At 54.4% G+C, this 23,295-nt stretch overlaps 1 protein-coding gene across 3 annotated transcripts; it reads right to left on the bottom strand.

Moving 5' to 3' along the window:
- Positions 1-81: 81 nt before the first annotated feature.
- On the bottom strand, positions 82-21,775 carry IMPA2 (inositol monophosphatase 2). 3 transcript variants are annotated; one of them, XM_043444311.1, is made up of 8 exons: positions 21,493-21,775; positions 14,594-14,727; positions 11,435-11,539; positions 9,485-9,537; positions 7,617-7,725; positions 2,321-2,429; positions 1,706-1,857; positions 82-579 (listed from the first exon to the last, which is right to left on the bottom strand). In XM_043444311.1, the coding sequence occupies exons 1-8, from the start codon at positions 21,586-21,588 to the stop codon at positions 489-491; spliced, it is 849 nt and encodes a 282-aa protein (XP_043300246.1). In that variant the 5' UTR covers positions 21,589-21,775; the 3' UTR covers positions 82-488. The 3 variants fall into 3 exon arrangements, with proteins under 3 accessions (XP_043300246.1, XP_043300245.1, XP_043300247.1); XM_043444310.1 differs by having other exon boundaries at positions 9,492-9,537; XM_043444312.1 differs by having other exon boundaries at positions 9,522-9,537; positions 21,493-21,755.
- Between the last annotated feature and the right edge of the window lie 1,520 nt (positions 21,776-23,295).

Here is a 23,295-nt window from a genome sequence, read left to right as displayed (position 1 = left end):
GCCAACAACTTCCCTAAAGGGCCTGTGGATTTGGGGGTCATTAGGGGAAACAGGAGACACACTTGTGGAGGGAAACATAAGCAGAGTGGCATCACTTGGTTTATTGTATTCTGAAGTGTCATGGGGGGCCAGGGAGGGGTGCTGAGAACAATCCTGCTTTATCAGCAGGTCTAAAGCCTTATCACCTGAGATTTGCATTCTGGAAACAAAATCATGATTGCAGTTATCGGTACATATGTCCTGTGAGATCTGGGTTCCGGCCCTGGTGGATGGCTGGACTAACCTGATGTGAGGTCACAGAGAGAAGACACCAGACAGCAAAGGCGCCCAGACACGGGCTCAGCCGGACAGCCAGGCTCGGCCTGATAGCTCCTCTGGGGATCAGGAATCCCTGTTGTTCAGGGTCCCGCCAGCTCCAGGCTCCCGGTAGGCCCCATCCAGGGTGGCCCTGTGTCTGCTCCCCTCACCGCTCATCGTCCCGCCCGTAGTTAATTGTCTGCAGGGCCTGGGCAATGAGCACCGCCATCTCCCGCGTGCCTGCAGCAACCACCCTGCATGACATGAGGTCCAGTGGCCCGCCTGTGGACAGAGGGACAGGGCATCGGGTGAGGGGTGAGCCCCAGCCCTGCTCTGCCTGACCCGGCCCATCCAGCCTGTAGGCCCAGTGTGTCCTGAGGCTGTGCTAGGGAATACCAGCTTCAGGAGCAGTGCTTGAAGCTCAAGACAGGAGGCAGTTCTCAACCTCTGTGTGCTTGGGGCACTGGGGACCCCGCAGGCCTGGGAGGCCCCTGAAGTGGATGCTCTAGGCACCGGATATCTGGGGAAGGATGAAGGACCTCAGCCTCCTGGAGGTGTGAACAGGCCTAATGGACTCGTTGGAGACCTTGGTGCACATGTGTGTTTGTGTGTGCTTACAACCTGGAGCCCCTGGTGCATGTGGGTATTTGCAAGTGCATGTGCTCATATGGTCACATCCAGGAGACCTTGGTGCACATGCATGTTTGTGTGTTTGTGTGTGCTCACATGGTCATATCTGGGAGACCTTGGTGCACACGTTATGTTTGTGTGTATGCATGCTTATGTACTCACATCCAGGACAGACATGTCTTCAGCTGAGATGGGCCTGCCTGTCCTTGATGCCCAAAGCCAAGATGTCTTCACATCATGCCCCACCCCCCTGCAGTTCCACCAGGCCCCAAGGAGAAGGAGCAACAGGGAAGGGCCAGCACAGGCCCCAGAGGTTATTCGGGAGCCTGGCATGTCCACAACAGGCTCTGGAGCAAAGGTGGGGGAGAACGGGCTCCACAAGAAACCTGACGTAAGAGGTGGCTGCATGGGCGTCCCTGGAGCGGGATTTGCCCCTGTGGGGCCAATCACTAGGGTGGTGACCTCAAGGCAGAGGGATAGGTCACCTCTTGGCTCACCAACTAAAACCTCATCATTAGATTGGGGGGCACATGGCCAGCTCTGCGGTCTTGGTGGACGTGAGAGCTTAGAAAACACTGCCTGCCCTCCCCCCACCCCACCCCTGAGTCCTGACCCTGGGTCCATTTTCACACCAGGAAGAGGGAGAAGCCCTCTGGCCCGGCCCACTGTCCTCCCAACCCATCTGTCAGGAGAGGAGGGAGGATGTTCGTCTGAGCTTGTGGGTCTGTCTGGGGGACACACCCCTGGGGACGGAGAGCAGTGTGACGGCCAAGCTCACCTGACGTGTCCATCACAACGCCCCCGGCTTCCCTGATGATGACGGTGGCTGCGGCCAGGTCCCAGCAGTGCAGGCCAAACTGGTAGTAGGCGTCGGCGGTGCCTGCAGCCAGGTGGCAGAGAGCCAGGGTGGAGCTGCCGATGACACGAACCCTGACAGGAAGGGGGTGAGCACACTGAATGGCCCTGCTCCAGCGGTGCCCCTGGAAGGTCCCCTGACTCAGGAGCTGAACAGGAGCCCAGGGCCTCTTCCCACAAGCTCTACTCTGAGCTCTGGGCCCAGAGCCGTACTGCCCAACAGAAGCACCTGTGCTGACGGACCAGCCCTCAGTTGCAGAGCCTGAAGTGTGGCTGGTACTGCAACGGAAGAACTCAGCCTTCACTCTGCGGACCCTCGATGACCTTGGATTTAGACCACGTGGAGCGGCTGCTGTCACAGGGCAGACCCAGGGGAAACTGAGGGGGCGGGGCATCGCTGACGTCACAGGGGGGCGCTGAGCTCGGGGCCCTGCCCCCACCCAGGGCTGTGGACCGGCTGGCATGTGTGTCCCCTACTCTCGCCCAGGGGGTAGCTGGCTGCTGTGCCTGCCTGGGGGTCCCGGGAGGGGAGGTGTACCCGTGGGCCCCTGCGTGGAGCAGCCTCTCCATGTTGCTCAGGAACAGCTTGAGGGTCGCGGGGTCCCGTTTGGGTCCGATTTCTGTCAGAACCAGGGCCTTGGACAGGTCTGCGTGGAAAGAATACCCGCCCCCCTCATTAGCAATGTCATAGCGCAGTTCCCACCACATAGTCAGGGTTCTCCCCAAAGTGAATGTCGCACCCGCCTCCTACTCCTGCTCACACTCCATGTCCTCCCTGCATGGTTGATGCTGCAGAGGTTTCTGACCTGGAAAAGGGAGGTCGGGCTGACAAGTCACACCCTGACTCTTACCTCCCAGGCCCCAGAAAGGCCTGGATGCCAGGGGAGTGACCTCCCAGTCCTCTCGTTCTAGGGACGCATAGCACGGAGGAACTTGGAAGGGTCTGGTGGTGGTTACAAAACCAGCATCACTCACTCACAGAAACAAAGTGACTCCAAACAAGGAGGAAAAAAAAATGCCTCATCAAATAAATCTGCCTTAAAAGCCTTTCTCCTGCTGCTGTGATGACAAAGATGGAAACATCACCCCCGAAGAGGAGGTGACATCTAAACAACGTCTTTGGAAAGGGGTCCCCGAGAGTAATCCCCCATACACCCCCAGATGAGTGAATGCTGCTGTGTGGCCGCCAGATGCAGGCAACTGGCTGACTCCCTGTGGGGCTGTAGCACCGTCCCTACTTGGCCACAGACCCCCTCACACCGATTTCATGTCCTGTGCCCTCAGGCCTTGGGCCTTGCCCGCCTGTGTGTTCGGTTGAGAAAATGAAGCCCCTCCATGGAGGAAAAACTTGCCCACAGGTACCCTCACTCCTGCAGTCACCTCCTACCAGGGACAGACCACCTGGAGGAGACACTGATACTATTGTTGTCATTCAGTTGCTCAGTCATGTTGGACTCTTTGCAACCCCATGGACTGTAGCCCACCAGGCTCCCCTGTCCTCCACTGTCTCCTGGAATTTGCTGGAATTCTTTTTGCCTTTTCATACTGTTCATGGGGTTCTCGTGGCAAGAATACCGGAGTGATGTGCCATTCCGTCCTCCAGTGGACCATGGTTTGTCAGAACTCTCCACTATGACCCATCCGTCTTGGGTGGCTCTGCTGGGCATGGTTCATAGCTTTATCAAGTGATACAAGCCCCTTTGTCATGACAAGGCTGTAATCCATGAAGGGGCCAAGACTTCCAACCATTTGAAAACCTTTTTCCGGCTGAGGATCAGAGCAAGGGTGTCTTGAGAGAGGTTGCACAGCCTAGAGGCGAGGGAGGCAAGTCCTCTGCCCTGAAACCCGGCCTCACTACTCCGAGCCTTCACCTCTGGGCAGCGAGCACAGGCCTGGCAGTTCCCCGTGGCACCATCACGTGTCACACGCGTGCTCGTGCCTCCAGATCCTTACAGGCCGTGAGTCCCTCACGGGAAAAGTAATATTAGCAGTACTACCTCACTGAAAAGCCCAGAACTAGACAGAAAGCAAGCTGGGCGCTGAGAGGAGGGGCACTTGGACTGAGCCCAGGACCACAGAACTGCTCAGGTTACAGCAGCTAATTTCACGTCATGTGACCGTCATCTCAATACTTTATGTTCTAAAGAAACAAGTAACTGGGGGAAAAAAACGCTGTTGAGAATCCTGGAAAGACCGCCGTGGACACCCACGTGACTTCTTCCAAATACCCTCTGACAGAAACAGCAGCTTGGAGAGTAAACACAGAAAACAGACGAAACCATCCACAAAACCTGGCCACATCCGGCACTTCCCCACCCCGACACCAGGGGGCAGCAGACGCCCGTCGGCGACAAGGCCTCGCGGCCCGGAGTGGGGGCGGGGGAGGAGAGAAGGTGGCGGGTCTCCTGGACCGAGAGCAGTGAGTGAAGTGAAAGTCGCTCAGTCGTGTCTGACTCTTTGAGATCCCATGGCTCCAGGCCAGAATACTGGAGTGCGTAGCCTTTCCCTTCTCCAGGGGATCTTCCCGACCCAGGGATCGAATCCAGGTCTCCCGCATGGCGGGCGGATTCTTTACCAGCTGAGCCACAAGGGAAGCCCAAGAATACTGGAGTGGGTAGCTTGTCCCTTCTCCAGAGGATCTTCCCGACCCAGGAATCGAACCGGGAATCGGGCAGGACCCCGAGCAGGAGACCCTCAAAATCTGCAATAGACTGAGGGGCCAGGGGAGCCCCTGACAGGGGGCGAGGTCTGAAGAGCGGGCGTCGACAGCCCCACAACCTCTTGTAACTGACGTTCCAGGGCTTCTCCGGGCAGGACCCACGGAGCAGACACTCATGGGAGTGAACCCCACGCTCACTGGGCTGGAATCAGGGGCGCAGGACGGAGGAGATGGCGGCCGCCGTGCGGGAGGGGCAGAGCCAAGCGTCCAAGGAAGAGCCAACTCTGCAGACACTTCACCAACACACCAAGAGAGGGAGCCCCAGAGCCACGAAATGACAGAAAGTGCCTTCCCCCGCCTACCCCATCCCCTCAACTTCCAGAGCTCAGGACTACAAATTTTTCAAGTAGCAAGAATGTAGAAGAATGATATTTGAATCTCCTACGCTATTATCACAAGAAGAAAGAGAACAGGAAGCAGAATAACATCTCTCCAGTTGACTAAAGATTTCCTGAACGATCTGCCAACAAAATAGAAGCAGCTATAAGTGAAAAATGGAGAATGTACAGGAGAGCATCACTCATAAGTACAGGGGAGGGGTCCCAGGAGAAATCAGGTAAGAAAACTTTCAGAAAAGAAAGTCAGACTAAATGAATAAGATAAACACACATGATGGGGCTTCCCTGGTAGCTCAGCTGGTTAAGAATCTGCCTGCCAGGCAGGAGACCGGGGTTCGATTCCTGGCTGGGCAAGATCCCCTGGATAAGGGAATGGCTACCAGTCCAGTATTCTTGCCTGGAGAATTCCATGGAGAATTCCATGGAGAATTCCATAAGGTTGCAAAGAATCACAGTTGACTAAACACAAACGAACACAATATATCAAGCTTTATAAGAAATGTACTGTGAAAAGGAGAAAATTTTCAAAAATTAAAAAATTGGTAGAAAATGTTAAAAGGTTTAAGAGAAAGTGACATATTGGAATGGACATGTACACACTGATAAATTTAAAATGGATAACCAACGAGGACCTACTGTATAGCACAGGGAACTCTGCTCAATGTAATGTGGCAGCCTGGATGGGAACGGAGTTTGGAGGAGAAAGGATACATGTATATGTATGGCTGAGTCCCTTCACTGTTCACCTGAAATTATCACAACCTTGTTGATCGGCTACACTCCACCATAAAATAAAAAGTTTAAGAAAAAACAATGCTGAGATAAAAAGAGCGACAGAAAGATGTGTACTGAAATGTTGGCTAAGGGGCTTCCCTGGTGGTTCAATGATAAAGATTCCACCTGCCAATACAGGAGACACAGGTTTGATCTCTGGTCCATGAAGATCCCACGTGCCACGGAGCAACTATGCCCATGCTCCACAACTATTGAGCCTGTGCTCTAGAGCTCAGGAGCGACAACTATTGAGCCCACACACCCTAGAGCCTGAGTTCTGCAACAAGAGAAACCACCACAGTGCCCACACACCGCAAGGAAGAAGAGCCCCTGCTTGCTGCAACTAGAGAAAGCCCGTAGAGCAATGAAGACCCAGCACAGCCAAAGATAGATAAATACTTTAGAAAACGTTGGCTACAAAGTGCCTGCAGAAATGTGTCCCAGCCTCAGCAACAGGTCACAGCTGGCTGATTCTGTGCAAAGACCCAAGTTCCTCCTTTGATTACAACTCTCATTCAGGGCACCAGCCCCAGGGCCGTTTTCGAGTGCTAGGATGCAGGATGTAACGTAACCCTCACAGCTGTCGTCAGCACCTCCCTGATTGTATGAACACCGAGGTTCCAGGAGCACAGGTGACCAGTCACACAAGTAAGCTATCACAGTTGGGACAAAGCCAGGTGTGTAGATATCCAAGGGCTGTGCAGCTGAGAGGAACATCCTGTCACCTCCGGTGCAAACCAAGTCACCCGGCACACAGAGGACAAGCAGGGCAGAAGCGGTCACCGTGGACTGTATGAGTCAGAATCTTAAAACAATCGCGGGAGAGCTCTGGAACAGAGCATGGAAAGACTTGGGCTTCCGTCTTGCAGAGGGGGCGGATGGTGGGTGTGAGCTGTGGGAGGAGGGCTGGATACGGGAGGGTCTAGGAGGGGTGTGAGCGTGGGCACCGAGCCGCCTGTCACAGCACATGAATGTGGAACAAAGGTCACCCACGAGTTTAACAACATGCTCCCTCACCCCAGCGTTACACAACCGACTGCCTGGCCGCTTCTGGCAGGCGAGGCTGTAATTAACGCTGCTGTCTACGCGGCCAAGCCAAACTGTCCTGGGGCGGGAGCCGGGGGCCGGGCAGTAGAGGCAGTGGCTGGTCCATGGTCCTACCCCACCCACCCCGCCCAGCCCCTGTAATGTTCCTCCCATCCCCACCCACACTCTGGGCACTCATGACCTCCACGCCGCCTGCCCGCCCTTGGTCCTACTTGGCCTGTTCTCCACATGGTGGTCATCTCCCCTGCAGGCCTGCTGCTCATGGTCATGGTCATGGGGCTACCATCCCCTCTCCCCCAGCATGGGGATCCACATGGTCTGCTCTCACTGGAGCTCAGCCTGGTGGACCTGGCCTGGGCTGGGGGCCCATGTCCCCACTGCTGTGGGGAGCTGCGGGCAGGGACACCCCGACCCCTCTCACTGCCTCTCAGGCCAGCTTGCCACACAGACTGTGAGCCTAGCAGCAGGCCCTCTGTAAAGGCCACCGTGTCCTCTGTCCTGCTCCAGGAATGACAAGGGCTGGCAGCACCTGCGCAGTGTATGACACAGCTCACGATAAGGCTACCCCGGCCAGCCGTGTTCTCACAGGAACCAAAGTCAACTGCATCTGGGAGCCACAGTCCCCACTCAGGTGATGTCACCTGGCCACCGAGAGGTGCTGAATGCCAGAGCACGCCTCTGACTCTGCCCTTGCCCTGGCCGGCTCACTGGGACCACTCGGGAACAGGTGGCTGGGTTCCTTCCCTTGTTTGGGATGAAAGGTGAGTGAAGAACAGACCCGGCCCATCAAAGGCTCCTGGTCACAGCCAGGGAAACACAGAGACACAGGCTGGCTCGATGTCCAGTCCCCCAAGGATGCGCTGTCCCCAGTGACACTAGGCCTCGGCAAGGGACCCCCGTGGCTGCCTGGAGGAGCAGTGACTCTTGACAGGTCCCTTTCCCATGAGAGGGCCCACCTGTCTCCCCGGAGACGCGCAGTTGCTGACCGTTGCAGAAGGCACCCTGGCCCCTCCGGCCCGTGTACAGCCGCTCCTCCGTGCAGTGGTAAATCACCCCAAACTCCAGCTGTGGACAGGCAGGCGGGATGGAAAACAAAGAACGTGACAAAGTGACCAAAGGCCACGAAGCTCCAGCTGTGACGCTAACGCAAGGCGTGTGGGTGAAAATTAGCTTTCAAAAGGGAGCTCAACAAATCAGAGTCACTAGTCAAACCTAGACCTGAACGTGAAAGCAACTGTTCTTTTCTTAAATCACTACATTTAAAGATATATTTAAAGGAATAAGACTATATTTTAAATTGATATCGTAATTGAGCATTTCATTTTGATATTTCATTTCAGCATTACTGAAAGTAACTGGAAAGACTTCATTCTTCAAAAAGATCTCTTTTGTTTTTTTCTTGGGAGGTGAAAAAAGGCTCTCACAGCTCCAATCAAACCCCACAAAAAACTCAAAATTGCTGACATGTGAACTCAGGATGTCTCTGGAGAGCTGTGATCATGACAGAACCCAGAGTGGGGGGGAGGGGAAGCACAGGAAGAAACGTGGATCCCCGGAGGGGCTGGCCCCCCACCACACACACGTCGGGGCACACAGCCTCGGTCCCCAACAAGCTGGTATACAGAGGAGGTGAGCCTCCTTACATCTCTTCCCCCACCCCCGGCCGCCTCTCTGTTCTGGGTTAAGAACAGCACATGTGCCTGCCCTGAGGTACGGAGGGCAGCCAACAGAGAGAGAGAAAACGGGAGAGACGCTGGCAGATGCCCAAGAGGAATCTGGGCTGGCAGGAAAAGAACCCACTCCTGGAGGACCCCCAGTCAGTGTCCACCCAGAGCTGACAGCACGTGAACTCCCCCTCCCCCTTTCCCATGACCCTGGCTTTATAGGGCTTCCCAAGTTCAAGTCAGTCCTGGAACCGGGCTGGCCTCCCTGCACCCATCAGAGGCCAAGGTCTGGCTGGTCAGCGACCCTGCGGCCAGAATGAACCTTCTGCCTCTCTGTGCTTACCGCTCCACGCGCACATCTCAGTGACCACGTTTAACACAGAAATAATGTGAGTGACTGATTTCCTAACCAGGATCAACATTAAGACTCTCACTTATCGTCACCTCAAAAACTAAGTTCTTTTTCATGGGCAGGACTCCCTTCCTGCCCGCCATCTGTGCTCACGCTGAGAGTGAGGACAGGACATGAGACTCTAATGAGGGTTCCTTCTGCACAGCTCGAGCCCTTGACCTAGGCAAGGGTAACTGCGGTGACTGCGCGGAAGGAAAGGCCCTTCCTGCCTGTAATCTCTGCAGTTGACTAATGAAGCTAAAGCCTACATCCCTGCCTTCTCCGCAGGTCCCACAATGTGGCCCAGTTCCAGGGTCTGTGGGAACGGAGTGACAGCCACGCTCTCACCCAACAGCAAGAGGAGGATGAACGACTAACAGAATATTGGGACTAGAGATGTCCTCCCAAAATAGGAGCTTCTTTATTGTGTGACTCGATCACACGCCCCAGGGGTCAGATGGAGACTAACTGGGAACACATGCCCAGAATGTTCCCTACACCCGGCCCTGCTGCAAGCCCTAGGGGTTGGGGCCGGTGGAGCCCTGAACCCTCACAGCCTAAACCTTCACACCCCAACCCCTTATGCTCCAAACCCTCACACCCCAATGCCTCATGCCCCAAACTGGTTTGCACCTGTTTCGCTTCTTGGATTTGAAAGCAATACCAGTCACAATGAAGGCTTAGTACAAGGACAGGAAAACAGGTTAGAATCAAGAAGTGAGATAAATAAACAGCAGCCAAGGGGCCAGGCAGCCAGGGCCCCACCCACCACGTACTTCCTGGTTCACAGCAAAGCCAATGCTCACCGCCACGGTCGGGAACCTGCAGAGGAGACAGATGGTTGATGCTGTGACATCATGGACTCGTGCAAAGTCAGCAGCCTCTGTGCAGCTGGAGGCAAAGATGACCTTTCTACAGCACGGCTGAGTTTGTTTTGTCAGAAGCTACTTCCCACAGTGGCACCGAGTGCTTCCAAGACCAGCAAGCCTAGCTGACCTGTGGGACAGCGACCTTGACAGACAGCTGCATTGACAGTTGTTAGGACGGACAGTGACCACAGAGGACCCGGTTGAGAGGTTTTAATAATCAGCTTTCTGGTTCTCAGTGGCCGGTGAGATGGAGGGTCCAGGTCTGAGACAACCAGGCCCTCCTGACACAAATCCTGTGTGAGGCTCACCCAGGACAGCAGGTGTGGTCGTGGCATGGAAGGCAGGCAGTGACCTCGCAGCCTGCCTGTGGGTTTATGTCTCCAGAACCATCTCTCCTTTATGTGAAGACTGTCAGAGCTGAACAGGCAGGAACAAGGAAAGGCTGGTTCTAACCCAGAAGTCTTGGGACCAACCATTCCCAGGTTGTGAGGTGCCGTCCCTATGGGGCCACTCATGACACCCCATGGCCCAGCAGGGGTCCCCACCCTCAGAAGGCCATTCCCCACTTTCTCTACCCCTGACGCTGCAGGACACGAACAGGATAGGTCCTGTCAGAGCTGCAGGGTGAGAGTTACCACGGCCCTGTGACCCTGGACAGTGTCTGGAGACTAAGGGTCAGCCGCAAAGCTTATTTCCCAAATGACGCTCTAGTTCAGGTTCTCTCTCTGGTCCTGGGGTAGACACATGGCCTTTGCCCACCTCGGGGCTTGGCCCCTTGTGTCCCCAACACCCACACACGGGCTCCACTCGGTGACCCACAACCTGGTCCATGTGCCCCCGGTCCCACATGACTCCCCGGGTGTCATACGCTAATTAGATTTAGAGTCTGCTGGCACTGTTGGGGTCACCAGACCACTCTGTTCCACTGCCTCCAATAGGGCCAGCCATGACCAAATTCTCAAGGTGACTCTCATGCAGGAAAGGGTGACGATTCACATGATGGGCAGAATCACTTTTCACACTTACATGTAAACACTCCAAGTGAGGGCTCCACACCCCAGCCCACTCACCTCCTTACTGTAAGGAAGGAAGTGGGTGTCTGGGGTCATCTATAGGAGGCCCTCCCTAAGCATCCAGCTGGGGGGATGCAGGTCACAGGATGCTCCCACCCTCCACTGCAGGGGTGGGGGGACCTGGGCCCTCCCTGAGTGGCTGGCTGGGGTGATGCAGGTCATGGGAGCCCCCACTGCAGGATGGGGACCCGGGACAGGGCAGGAGCTCTGGGGGCTGCACGCGTGTCCTCCTGGGAGAGCCACCCTCTGTGGAAACCACGGCACCCTTGGTGTCCTTAGGGCCCTGACCAGCTGCACAACCCTGATGCCTGCCCCTGGTCAGTACTTCTGGAGCCGGGCTGCACCATCATTGGCCCAGCTCACTTCGCTCCCCACGAGGGCCTCTGACCCCCCGAAAACCTGCTGTTTGGGGCCAATATTTGCCATCAGATCAAGCTGGCAGCTGGCAGGTTTCTCACCCCCAAGGCCACTGTCCACACTGCACATTCCTGAGGCTGCCAGACCAGACACCTTGTGTTATTTACAACCTGTCCGTCTCTCCAGGGGACTCCTTAAGGGTCCTTCTTAATTCAACCCAACGTTTAAATGTGACAAACACAATAGTTTTTAAACAAGTGAAGATTTCCTACATGCTTTGAATGAATCTCACAAATGGGAAACCTTAAAAGTATCAAGACTTGATCACCTTGTGAGTGAGACCAAAGCCTGCAAGAGGTCTGCTGACCGGCTGCTGCCTCAAAAAATGCCGCTTTGGAAAAGATGGGTGTGCCCGCTCACCTGTGCACAAAGTTGCAGGTACCGTCAATGGGGTCCACGATCCAGGTGGGGCTGGGGGTGAGCACGCACTTGGCCCCGGCAGCTGCAGCCTCCTCTGCAATGAACCTGCAGTGGACAGAGCTCAGCTTGAGAAAACCTGTCAGGTACCCAAGACACAGAATTTCAAAGCCTAGCTGTGAGACCAGCAGACTTCTCTGGGTCAAACAGGGGCAGGATCTAGTGAGCTCTAGTTCTAACCAGGGATTGAACCCCAGGGCCCCTTGCACTGGGAGCTTGGAGTCTTAGCCCCTGGACCACCAGGGAAGTCCCTCATAGGCCTGTGGGAGGTACAGAAGGAAATAGCCCAGGGACAAGGTTCACAGCTCTAGACAAATCAGACCAACCCATTTCACTTTATTAGTTTTCTCTAAGAGTCATTAAAAACCCTCCTTGTGATTTTTGACGGCCCAGTGCACCCAGGCCTTCTCTTTGGCCAGTTTGTTGACTCTGTGACAAGGTCACCTTCAGCCCACCAGGGAGCCAGCTCATGGTCCTCAGCCTCAACTGTCAGGCCACAGCCCAGCTCCGCTGCCTGATGACACAGCGTGAAACCAGGGAGCCCATATCAGGTTGTTTCTTATTTTATCAAAGTCAAAACAGCTGCAATCTATCTTTAATACTGTTTTGTGAAAGACTAAAAATGAGGAAGAGCAAATAGTCTGAAAGAAAGTCCTTCTTAAGAAAGGGTGACAATCTTACACCAACTTGTTTAAGGGACATATTTAAATACTTAGATATGCAGGAAAATGACAATATACTATTTTATCTTACAATACATATGCAACTTTTTTCTCATCACAGATTTCTCAATTTGTCTCTGATCTAAAATACATTTAAATGCCCCCAAATTCTGGTGCTACTGCTAAGTGCTAAGTCACTTCAGTCATGTCCAACTCTTTGCGATCTTTGAACTGTAACCCACCAGGCTTCTCTGTCCCTAGGGGATTCTCCAGGCAAGAATTTTGGAGTGAGTTACCATGCCCTCCTCTAGGGAATAGTCCTGACCCAGGGATGGAACCCACATCTCTTACCTCTCCTGCACTGGCAGGCGAGTTCTTTACCACTAGTGCCAATTCTGGTACTTTCTCTTAAATCTTAGTCATTGGGAAAAGATCAAGTCTGGCTTTGAGCTGCTGAAAGATGATCTCAGATATCTGGATTTTCTAGGCAACAGAGCAGAGAGCAGTGTCCTGGAGCTGGCCCAGAGCTGAGAAGGGGGCGGGCAGAGCCAGCTGACCCGAGCAGCCAGCCCCCACCCCTTGCAGCCTGCAGCTTGGGGACCCTTGGCTTTTGTTTGGGGGTCGGGGGGCACCTGCATCCCTCAGGGCTTTGTCAGGGGGGCTGGAGAAGCTCCAGGGAGCTTGGCGCCCACCGTGGGTGGGGGCCGCTGCTCTGGGTGGACCAGATGGTCTTCTGAAGAGGTTCCCCCATGTGACACGTTGACTTCTGCCCTGATATTCGGCAAGGAGTATGGAAATTCACACTGTGCAAATGGATACCAGCCCCCATGTTAACACAACAGTGGATCCAAACCACCAGGAGCTGGCGCGTGATTCCAGGATTCGGCCTATCAGATCAGTCTGACCGCAAAGTGCCAGAAGCCCTGGTACCATCTCTATGCGGAGCCCTGGTGCCATTACCACGCAGAGCCCTGCAGTGGCCAGAGCCTCTACCTGGACCCCTGGAGGCCCAGCCCTGACGCCTCACTGCTGTTGGAGCCTCTGGATGACACATGGACAGAAGGAGCCCCTGGCCAGAACTTGTGGTGGTTCCTGAGCTGCACTCTCTCAGAATCCAACCCCTGGAACATGGTGGGGCTGGGGCGCCGAACTGCCGGCCCTCCACCTACATCTGCAGTGTTAATACTGAGTGACTGACTCCACATCTGTGTGGACCTGCACGGCTCAAATCCATACCGCTTACGGGTCAACTGGGATTCCTTGGAGGTTGCCAGTTAATTTAGATTTTTATAAAGTAAGAAATCAAACATTTCAGAGCCTGTAACTATTGTAACAGATGTCAAGGTCCTGACTTTACACCAAACAAAGAAACAGGAAGAGACGCTGAAACACAAGGGTTGCCAACAGGAATATGCATGTACACACCTACATACACACATCACACAAACACAAAAACACTCACACAACACACACACACATACCATACAACACGCACACATACACATACCACACAAACACACACATACCACACACACATACACACATACACATGTACACATACCACACACACACCCCACACACACACACACCACACACACATACCAAACACACACACAACACATACATACACACTCACCCAACATACACATACAACATACACACATACACATACCACATATACATACACACACCACACAAACATACATACCACACACACCATACACACATATACATGTACAAATATCACACACACATACACACATACACACCGTATAAACATATACCATACAAACATACATACACACAACATACACATACACACACCATACACACACCACACATGTACACAGAGACACCATACACACACTCGCACACATACACACATACACACACAACACAAACACATGCACACATAGTACACACCACGCACACACACGACCCCCAGGTGACACAGGTTAAAAGGAAGCAGCAGTGAGAAGGCTCGAGTGTGGACTGGCCTGTCCCCCAACCTTGGTCACTCGCCAGGCAGCTGAGGAGGGAGCCCCTCACCGGTCCAGGTGGACAGCGGCCAGGCCGACACGTCATCTACACCCAGGAACCCAGTGACTGGGCTCTGGGGTGAGCGATTCCCTAAGGAAGGAGAGGACCCTCCTGCTCAGGAAGCCCCCTCCCTCCCCGAGGTCCAAGCATCCCCCGGGGCCCCAGGTTCCCCCAGAACTAGACGCACAGCGCTGGATGAATGCCGGTCTTTCTCAAGGAAAAGATGAACAGTTGCTTCAGATTCTCCATGCGGTGACTCATAAGGTTGGGGACACCTGTCCTGGAGAGCAGGTAGCCCTGGAGGACAGCCTTCCCTGGCCTGGGCTGGGGCTGCGTCTAGGCAAGTCTGTGCAGCCTGGGGGGACCTTGGGGGTGGGGTGGAGGAGCAGGGTGCACCTACCTGTGGGAGGGAAATCTGGTCTGCAGCTCCTGCAGGATCAGGGCCTCCACCACGTGGTCCGTCTCTGTCACCAGGTCCGCGGCCGACGTCTTGGTTGAGACACATTTTTCCTCAGAAAGGGCTTTTCTGATGATCTGCAATGAAAGTTGGGATGTGGGTGACACTGGCCACCCCCTCCTCCTCCAGGGTTGGGCCCCTCCCTCACTGCCAGTGGACAGACAAGACAGATAGGCAGACGGGCAGTGCCAGGCTCTCTGTGGGTTCCTGGGAGCCTTCACTGCTGCCCCCTCTTCTCACAAGAAAGCACCTTATGGCTCCCATCACCCCTGATGGTGGCTCACAGTGGCCTTGAGGACTGGCCTGGAGCAGAGACAACCGGACCTGAGAAGCCGGCCCTCCTTCCAGGAACAGAGCCCAGCCCACGGTTGGTAGGCACCGAGCCACCTGGAGGCCCTGCCTTGGCCTCCTGTGAAGGCAGGTGTGGCCCTGGGCCCAAGGTTGGCCCAGAGGACATGAGGGGCATCGATGTGTGACCTCTGAGTCATGTCCTCAAAGGGCCACTGTTCGCTCAGTGCTTCCTCCTGCCCATCACACTCCCCCCTTGCCATGATATGGGTGTGGTGGGGGTCTGCTTCTGTCTCCTGGGTCAGAGCAATGGAGATGGGGCCCTGGGAGGCTTCAGGAAGCAGAGCCTGCCCCCAGACTCTAATTGGACGGGGGTGAGGAAGGACCCCCACCTCTGACCCCCTCTCTGCCGGAGCCAGGCCATCCTCCCACGTCTGCGTCCTCAACTTCCCTGCCCCTTCTGCTTCACTGAGCCATCACTCACCCTCCAGCCCTCTCCCATGGGGGTCCTGTGGTCATCTGGGCGTTTTTTTTTTTCCTGTGGGGGTGGGTGGAGTCGGGCCCCGGGCCACAGATCACTCAAAGGACTGTGAGTCAAGGAAGATGCCAAGCCTGTCCTTCTGTAAGGACTTCTTTTCCATTTCTACTAGCATTTACTATTGCCATCCTGTGATCATTTCATTGCAGGCCCCTGTCCTTCAGCGTTGGGCAGGCCACGCCACACCTGCGTCCTCCTCCACCCATGGTGCCGCTCTGGCCAGCCCTCTTCACCAGCTGCTGCTCCCCCGGGCCCTGGACACGTCCTCTCATCCAGTTACATTCCCAGATATTCAGACCTCATTTCTGAATCATTGCCCCGAACTACGCTGCCCTTCAGACAAGCTGGCCGCCACTAGCCCCAGGTGTCCTTTTTCTCTCTTCTCTGAAGGTCCATCCACCCAAGGGGCTGAGACCTCACAAAACTTAACAACTTATGGCAAAACCTGAAAATCTACTGCACACACGATATACAAACCTTAATACTAGGTTAACAAAGTTCAATTTCAGACATTTTCTACACTGAGAGGAGAGGTGGGGACAGTGTCTTAGAATGTAAATCCTTATCAGGCTCAATCAGTCTTGCCCTTTAGCCACAGTCCCACCCTTGGGAGATAATCTGTGGTATTCCAGGTGAGTTACCCACCAAAACTCTTGACCACTTCTGTTTTCTTCCTGTCTAAAGGATTTAAAACATTCTCATTCTGCCAGTAATAAGTTAGTGTGTGCTGTTTTTTAATTGATGTTTTTCAGCTACTCACTAACTAAGCCTGCACTTCACAGACCTCCTGGCCTGGGTCTCTCCCTCCAAATAACATTCTGTTAATGTTTAATAGATAAAATATGGGTCTTAAGTCACTGAAGCCTGAGTTTCAAACCCCATCAGCTCCAGCGTCTGGGGCTATCATTCAGACACATGTCCAGACGTCTCTTTCTTGTCTGTGCACTATCTTGGTTCTGTGCTACTGTCTCCAAGTCGACCATACAGTTATCATCCATCCCCAAGGAGCAACTCATGTGAGTTCCAGAACTGTAGAGTATACTCGGAGAAGCCTGAGCAAGCGGGGTTTGAACAGGCAGCATCTTTCCTCTGCAGGTGTGGGCCAGGCAGTACCGTCACATTTCAGGTTCCAGACTTACGAGTGTGATGAGATGGTTAATCTTATGTGTCAGCTGGAGACCCAGATACTGTGTCAAATGTTATTCTGGGTGTCTCTATAAGGTGTTTTTGGATGAGATGAGCATATAAATCAGTAAAACAGCTTGCCCTTTGAAACGTGGGTGGGCCTCATCCAGTTAGTTGAAGGCCTGAACAGACAGAAAACACAAACCCTTCTCTGTGTGAGAGAGCTCTCTACAGACTCCCCTGGGCCCTTGGCCCACATGTGCCAATGGGGATGCTGCTGCTGCTGCCAGTGACTATCTCACAAGTTCTGTTTTGGCTGAGTCTTCAAATGTTGGCCAAAGTGTCACAATTGTCAATGTGGGTCACCCCCCACCCTGTGGAAGCTGGGGGTGCCAGTGCAGGTGAGGCCAGCTGAGGCCAGGACTGATTGCAGAAACACTGAGCTCACCAGCCACCCCCTCCATCTGCAGGCAGGACAGATGGGGATCTCCCAGAGGAAATGCCAGGGCTTGACCTACAATCCACCTAAGGAGAGCTCGGGGCGGACAAGCCTGCTCTGTTCCGGGGCAGGACGCGGCCTAAGACACCAGCCCAGGCTGACAGCTCCCAAACTCTACCCTCAGCCTCTCCCGTGAAATCCCCACCACAGGGCTCCACGCAAGAAGAGATCCACTGGCAATTCAAGTTCAACAGCTCATAGCTCGGAACACAATATCTGACCGCCACCTCCAAACCTGCTCCCCACCTCCCCACAGTTCTGGCAAATCCATGGACCAGTTTTTCAGGCCTGAACCTTGCAGGCGCCACTGGCTCTTCTCACATCCGCCTCCAATCTGGCAGCAAACCTGCCTACAAAATCCAACTGCTTTACTGCCCTCTTCACCATCTGCAGTCAGATCCACCCTCACCCCTCACTCGGACAATTCTCACAGCTTCCATCGGAAGCTTCTGCCCGCAACCCCTTTGGTGTTGCAGGCCCCCCACCCAGCATCAGTCAGGTGAACTGAACTCCCCTTCATCTTGTAGGACTCCACACAGAACTCCAAACTGAACCTCAGTCACACTCAGAGTAAAGGTTAAAGTCCTTTCCAGAGTTACTCAAATATTTGTTGAGTGAATGAATATATTTCTAATCAGTTTAGCAGCATTATTTTAAAAACAGATGATCTCCAGGAAGTCAGTAAACACATAAAAAGGCACTTAAATTCTTCAGTCATATAGCACATACAATTAAAACTACCATAAAAATACCACCTCAAACCCGTCACAGAGGCTAAAATGGAAAGACAACACCAAGTGTTGTCAGAGAACCCCCAACTGCTGCTGGGGAAGCGGGAACCCATGTGGCTGCCTTGGAAAAGCACCTGGTGGAATTTCCTACCCCATGACAAAGCAATTTCACTCTTAGTGTTAATCCAGCTCCAGCATAAATGCATATGGACGTAACCAAAAGACACATGCAAGAGGGCTGGATGAGCAACGTCATTCCTAATAATTCCAAACTGGACATTGTACAAAGTCTCAAGAGTTCAGTGAATGAACTGTCACATCCTCACTCACACAACAACGTACTACGTACGTACTACGTACAGCAGAGCCTCTCAACCAAGAACACAAGCTGGGGATTTGGTGAAGGTGCTTGTTCCTGGCCCCTCTTAGGACCGAGCAGGTAGGAACCTGGGGGTGGACTCAGCTGGCCACAAAGTCCCTCCTGGTGCTTCTCATGCACTTGAAGGTGTGAGGACCACGTCTCCCCAGGAGCGAGACCCATGAGTAGCTATACTGAGGAGACCATCAAAAATTCTGTTGGAAGATGGAAGTAGGTAGGTACACAGAAAACTAAGCAAAAGAAAAAAAAAAACACTTTTTTTAACTTTAAGGGAAACCACAAGTTGAGTAAGAAAGCAAAGAATGTGTAATACTGTAATACAACCGTGCTGCTTGGCTTGACCTTGCGATACGTGTGGTCACAGCACGTCAGCCCAGGCACCAATGGGACTGACAGGGAATGCAGCTACACAGCACAACAGCGTCTAATGTGGATGATGCGGAAAAGAGCTACTATTTAGAAGATGGGTGTAACTATCAGAAAACTGAAGACAGCAAGCTCTGGGGAAAAGGATGAGGATGACACAGGACAAGACTGCTGGCTCCATGACAGTCCCCTTAGTGGTATCTCACTTATCAAATGTCCCCATGTGAATAATTGATAAAAAAATACAGTTACAAACCAGACAAGTGGGGCTGCTGGGTGAGAGCCCCCGCTGTGCCCCTAAGCTCCAGGCAGCTTGAGGTGGACAGGGGGCACCCCACCTCAGAGTACACCAGGAAAGTTTTCCCTGTCTGACAGCTAGAATGTTAAAGGAAACGGACAGGATTCTCAAATTTGAGGGCAAGCCTAAACATTTATAGGAACCCACCAGTAACAAGCTTGAAGCCTAAATAAACTTTTCAAAGCTATTAGTAATCAATTTCAATAAGCCACCCTACAGAAAAGCTTGAATTAATCTTTCTAGTCTCTGCATAGAACGTACTACTAACTCATCGTCATTTGAAGATATACAGTATGAAGCCACAAAGTGAAAAAATACTACAGAAGGTTTTGTGAAGTGGTTAAAAACTTATTTGTATGTATCCTGTTATATTTGGGAGCATCTTAAAATGTATACTGTTGTGACCTTTTTTATTCTAAATAAACAATTTTTATGTCTAATTTTGAATTTTGTATATTTTTTCTTATAGAGGGCCCCTAAATTATTTAAATTTCAGCCTCAACAAAACCTGGATCTATGCTGCAGGACAACTTAAAAAACATAGTTTTCTTAGACACTTTTGCTCACACATCACATAAAAGATGATAAATACCCATTTCGATGAATATCCCTCTCTGTACTTGTGGTGGTGATGGGGGGGCGGCTGACATCACACTGTCCCCCAAAGCCCAGCAGCCAGGGCAGGGCTCCTGCAGCTGTGGGGCGGTTGGACTGGCCAGGATGCCCCCCCACCCCCCGCCCCAAGGCACCTCAGGACTGGGCGGTGGAGAAGCAAAGACGCAGGGGTCCAGGCTGCCCTGACCTGAACCCATGACTGAGAGAGGGAGGGCCACAGTCTCCTGGGAGCCAGTCCTCCCTCTGGCTCAGGAACTGAGCATACAGAGCTTCGTGGGGGCAGCAGGATGGGAGGGGCAGGCACAGGGGCTAGGAGGCCCCGGAACCTGCAGCAAACACACCTCCGGCTGAGGAGGATTCAGGGTGAGCGCTCAGCACCCTCTGTCCTCCCCACCCGGGGCTCACTGGCTACAGGCAAAGCTTTCTCCACTCAGCGCCTTGTGATGTTACTGCCAGAGCATCACTAAGGCACTCTGTCCCTCTTCACACAGGATAGGACGACCCTGGGTGGCTTCTGTCCAGTCCCAGCCTCAGACCAGATCACTGGCTCCTCCCCACCCCTGCTCTGGCCAGGCAGGCAGGGAGCAACAGCATAAAGCCCAGAAGGGAGGCTTCAGTCCTGGGCCTCCTGACTAGACCCCTAAGGGCAGAATCCTTACTGCACCCTCACCCTACTGTCAAAAAATACTTTTTCTGTTGTTCTTGGCAAGTTGCAAAAGCAGAAGAGATCTCTTAGATAAGTTAAACTTCCCAAGACCCTTAGAATGGGGCCTGCTGTGTTGCAAGTTCTGTGTAAGCACTTGCAAATTTGTTAAAAAAAAAAGAAAAAGGGGGGGTTTTCAAAAACCCTTCTGTTTCCTCGAGGATCTAAATTTGAAAAACCACAGAAACCCTGTAACAACCCAGCAGGGTTTACACAGTGGTGTCTGAATTTTAGACTGGCTTCTTCTCCAAGGCTGAAGGAAGAAAGTTGTACGGTGGAACCTAAAAGTTACCATTATACTCTGAGGACGCGCCTCCGGAGAGGAAGTAAGGGTTGGGGAGGGGCGGGGCAGTGCCCCCGCACGCCGCCGGGGACCCGCTCTCCAGGAAGGACATTGGCCCTGCAACCCCGAACTTCCTCAGGGTAGCAGGCGGGGTTGGGGTCCTCCTTCTCTCCAAGGATCAAGGCTCACAGCGCCCCTTGGAGTCGTGAGTCCTTCAAACTGCAGAGGAAGAGCCCCCAACACAGAAGGCGTCCACTAGTGTTGAAGTTAACTGTCAGGGGGCCGAGGCACAGTGTCAGGGCATGGTGACTGTGCGCTGGGGACACACTTCTACTGCAAAACTGGCGACAGCCTGACTTTAGAAAAGGAACTGCCACAGAGACAGGGCTCCTCCTCCGTCCACCTTCTGTTCCGATCGCCGGAACGCAGCTGTGCGCCTTGACGCGCCAGGGGGCACCTAGCCGTCCCTGCGCCCCGCCTCCCCCAGCGCCCCTAACTTGGCGCCGCACGTGGCTTGAGGACCCTAGGCGTGGGGCATCGAGGAAGGGAAGAGCGGAACATACACGCGAGCGCGAAGAGAGCGCTGCCCTCCGCAGGTTTCTTCGACTCCGCAGCTCTAGTTCATCCTTCCGGTGCGGGCAGCAGTTCCTCCATTCGCGCAGCGGAACCCTCTCGACTCCGGACGCGCGAGGACAGACCGTCCGCCTGATCTCCACGCGCCGGGTTCGAACTCAGGGCAACCGCACCGCGTCCCGCCCCCTGGGTCAAATCCGAGGCAGTCCGCGTGCCCTGACCCCCCTCTCCCAGCCAGGCCGCCATGCGCCCCCAGCCCGAGGGACTCCGGGCGCCAGTCCTGGCGCGGGAGCGGCAGGTGCACAGGTGTGCCGGAGGCGCAGCGGACCCCTCGGCTGTTCGTGCCCCGCGCCTTCCTGCCCGCAGGGTCTCCGTCCGCCACGCCCTACACCCGATGTGCCCCAAGTCCCCGTGCGCCCGCCGTGCGCCTTGGGCGGCTCTCACCTGTCCCGCCCGCAAAGCCAGCTGCACCGCCGCCTCGAAGCACTCCTCCCACGGGCCCCCGGCCGGCGCCTCTCCGTCTTCGCCGCTCGCCTTCATCGCGGCCTCCGGGCCTGCCGGTGCCCCCGGCCCCGACGCCAGGCTCTACGATCGCCCAGCGCCTCTGGCCGCTCCGCGCCTGGGCCGCGCCCGCCCGCGGGTGCGGACCTGCAGGGGGCGGGGAGCGGGCGGGGGCCGAGCTGGACCCGCGCCTGGCTGGGGAGCAGCGCCCAGAGCCCCGCCCCGCGACGAGCCGGGCGCCGCCCCTTCACAGTCCCGCCCCGCCCAGATCCCGGCCCCGCCCTCCTCCCCGAGCGCCACCCTACCCTGTTTCATCTCATCTGAATCCCAGTAGTGGGCCCAGGGTGACGTCTGGCCATTCTCTCAACCTTGGGTGTGCCTGGTCGTCATCTGGACCACCCTCCTCCACACTGACCTGTGGACAGTGTATCCCAGAGACACTGGGACCATCCTAGGGAAGCGTTTGTTTAATATAAAAGCCGTGCAATGACAGGGCGGGCTGTCAGGTGGGCGTGGGGCGGGGGGGCGGTGAAGTGTGGTCTGGGAAGGCCTCACAGGAGAGGTGGGGTAGACGACCGGAGTGGGGAGGGGTAGAGGAGGCATCCACAGATGCAAAAGGGGAGAGTGTTGTTTCCAGGCAGAGGACATATTCCCACGGCGATGCCGAAAGGTAGCAGCAGCAGACCCACACACAGGGTTCTGAGCATCTCTATTTCAGCGCTGTCGACTTGGCAGCGCTGCCCCCAGGGGACATTTGGCAACATCTCGGGACATTCCAGGCTGTTGCAACTGCAAGCACCTAGTGGATGGAGGCCAGGGAAGCCGCCAAATACCCACCTATGTACTGGACACCGTAGCAAGGGATTGTTCAGCCCAAAAGAATAATAACCCTGGGGTTGAGAAATCATGTCCTACTTTAACTTTCTTCCCAGGAGTTTGGCTCCAGGTTAAAATTCCATGTGTGATGTTTCAGACCTGGCCACAGGCAACTACAAAGCTTTACCTGGCAAGTCTCATGAGGGTGGGGTCCACCTTCCTCGCGCTGGACTTGGGACCCTGCCAGCACGCTGCCATTTTCTGGAGGGAGTTCAGCCCAAGACTCAGAAGCCTCTCCCTCCACTCCCCCATCCCAGCCATGCTCTGGGGCACGTCTCCATGTCCGGCCCAGGCACCTCCCATCCCGGGGGGCGGGGCCTCACCTGAGGCCTCTCCCAGGGTCTCTGCCAAGACCACCTTGTCCGGGGGCCTTGAAAGTGTCTCCTCCCCTCTGACTGAGGTTCGGTACTTTTCCACTCCAAGCCTTCCCAGGCCCCCAGGTCCCAGCAGCTCACCTACTGGCTGCAGACCTAGTCATGTTGTGCAATTATTTGCTTTACTTTGTCTTTGAATCTAGTAGGTACTTGATTTTAGAACTGAATGAACAAAAGCATTTGTCAGTCTTGAGCTGACAGACCAAAGAGAGATAATCCACAGTAAATGACAGAATAGGGCCTCAAGGAATTTTGTGGACAGCTTTTTGTGGCAAAGGAGAACGAACCTGGAATTGAAGTTAGCACCTCTGTTTTGATCTCAGAGAGTCACTGCAAGTGTGAAGCCTCGGCTGAGGAGTAGGCGTTAGGACCCCTGATATTAGAGCCACATTGGCTAGCATCTGGGGTTCCCTGGTAGCTCTGCTGGTAAAGAATCTGCCTGCAATACAGGAGACCCTTGTCCAATTCCTGGGTTGGGAAGATCCCCTGGAGGAAG

The sequence above is a fragment of the Cervus canadensis genome, chromosome 23 (assembly GCF_019320065.1).
Source record: "Cervus canadensis isolate Bull #8, Minnesota chromosome 23, ASM1932006v1, whole genome shotgun sequence".
In the NCBI taxonomy this organism is placed as follows: domain Eukaryota; kingdom Metazoa; phylum Chordata; class Mammalia; order Artiodactyla; family Cervidae; genus Cervus; species Cervus canadensis.
The sequence above is the reverse complement of the archived record's forward strand: the minus strand, read 5'-3'. Positions and strand labels throughout refer to the sequence as shown.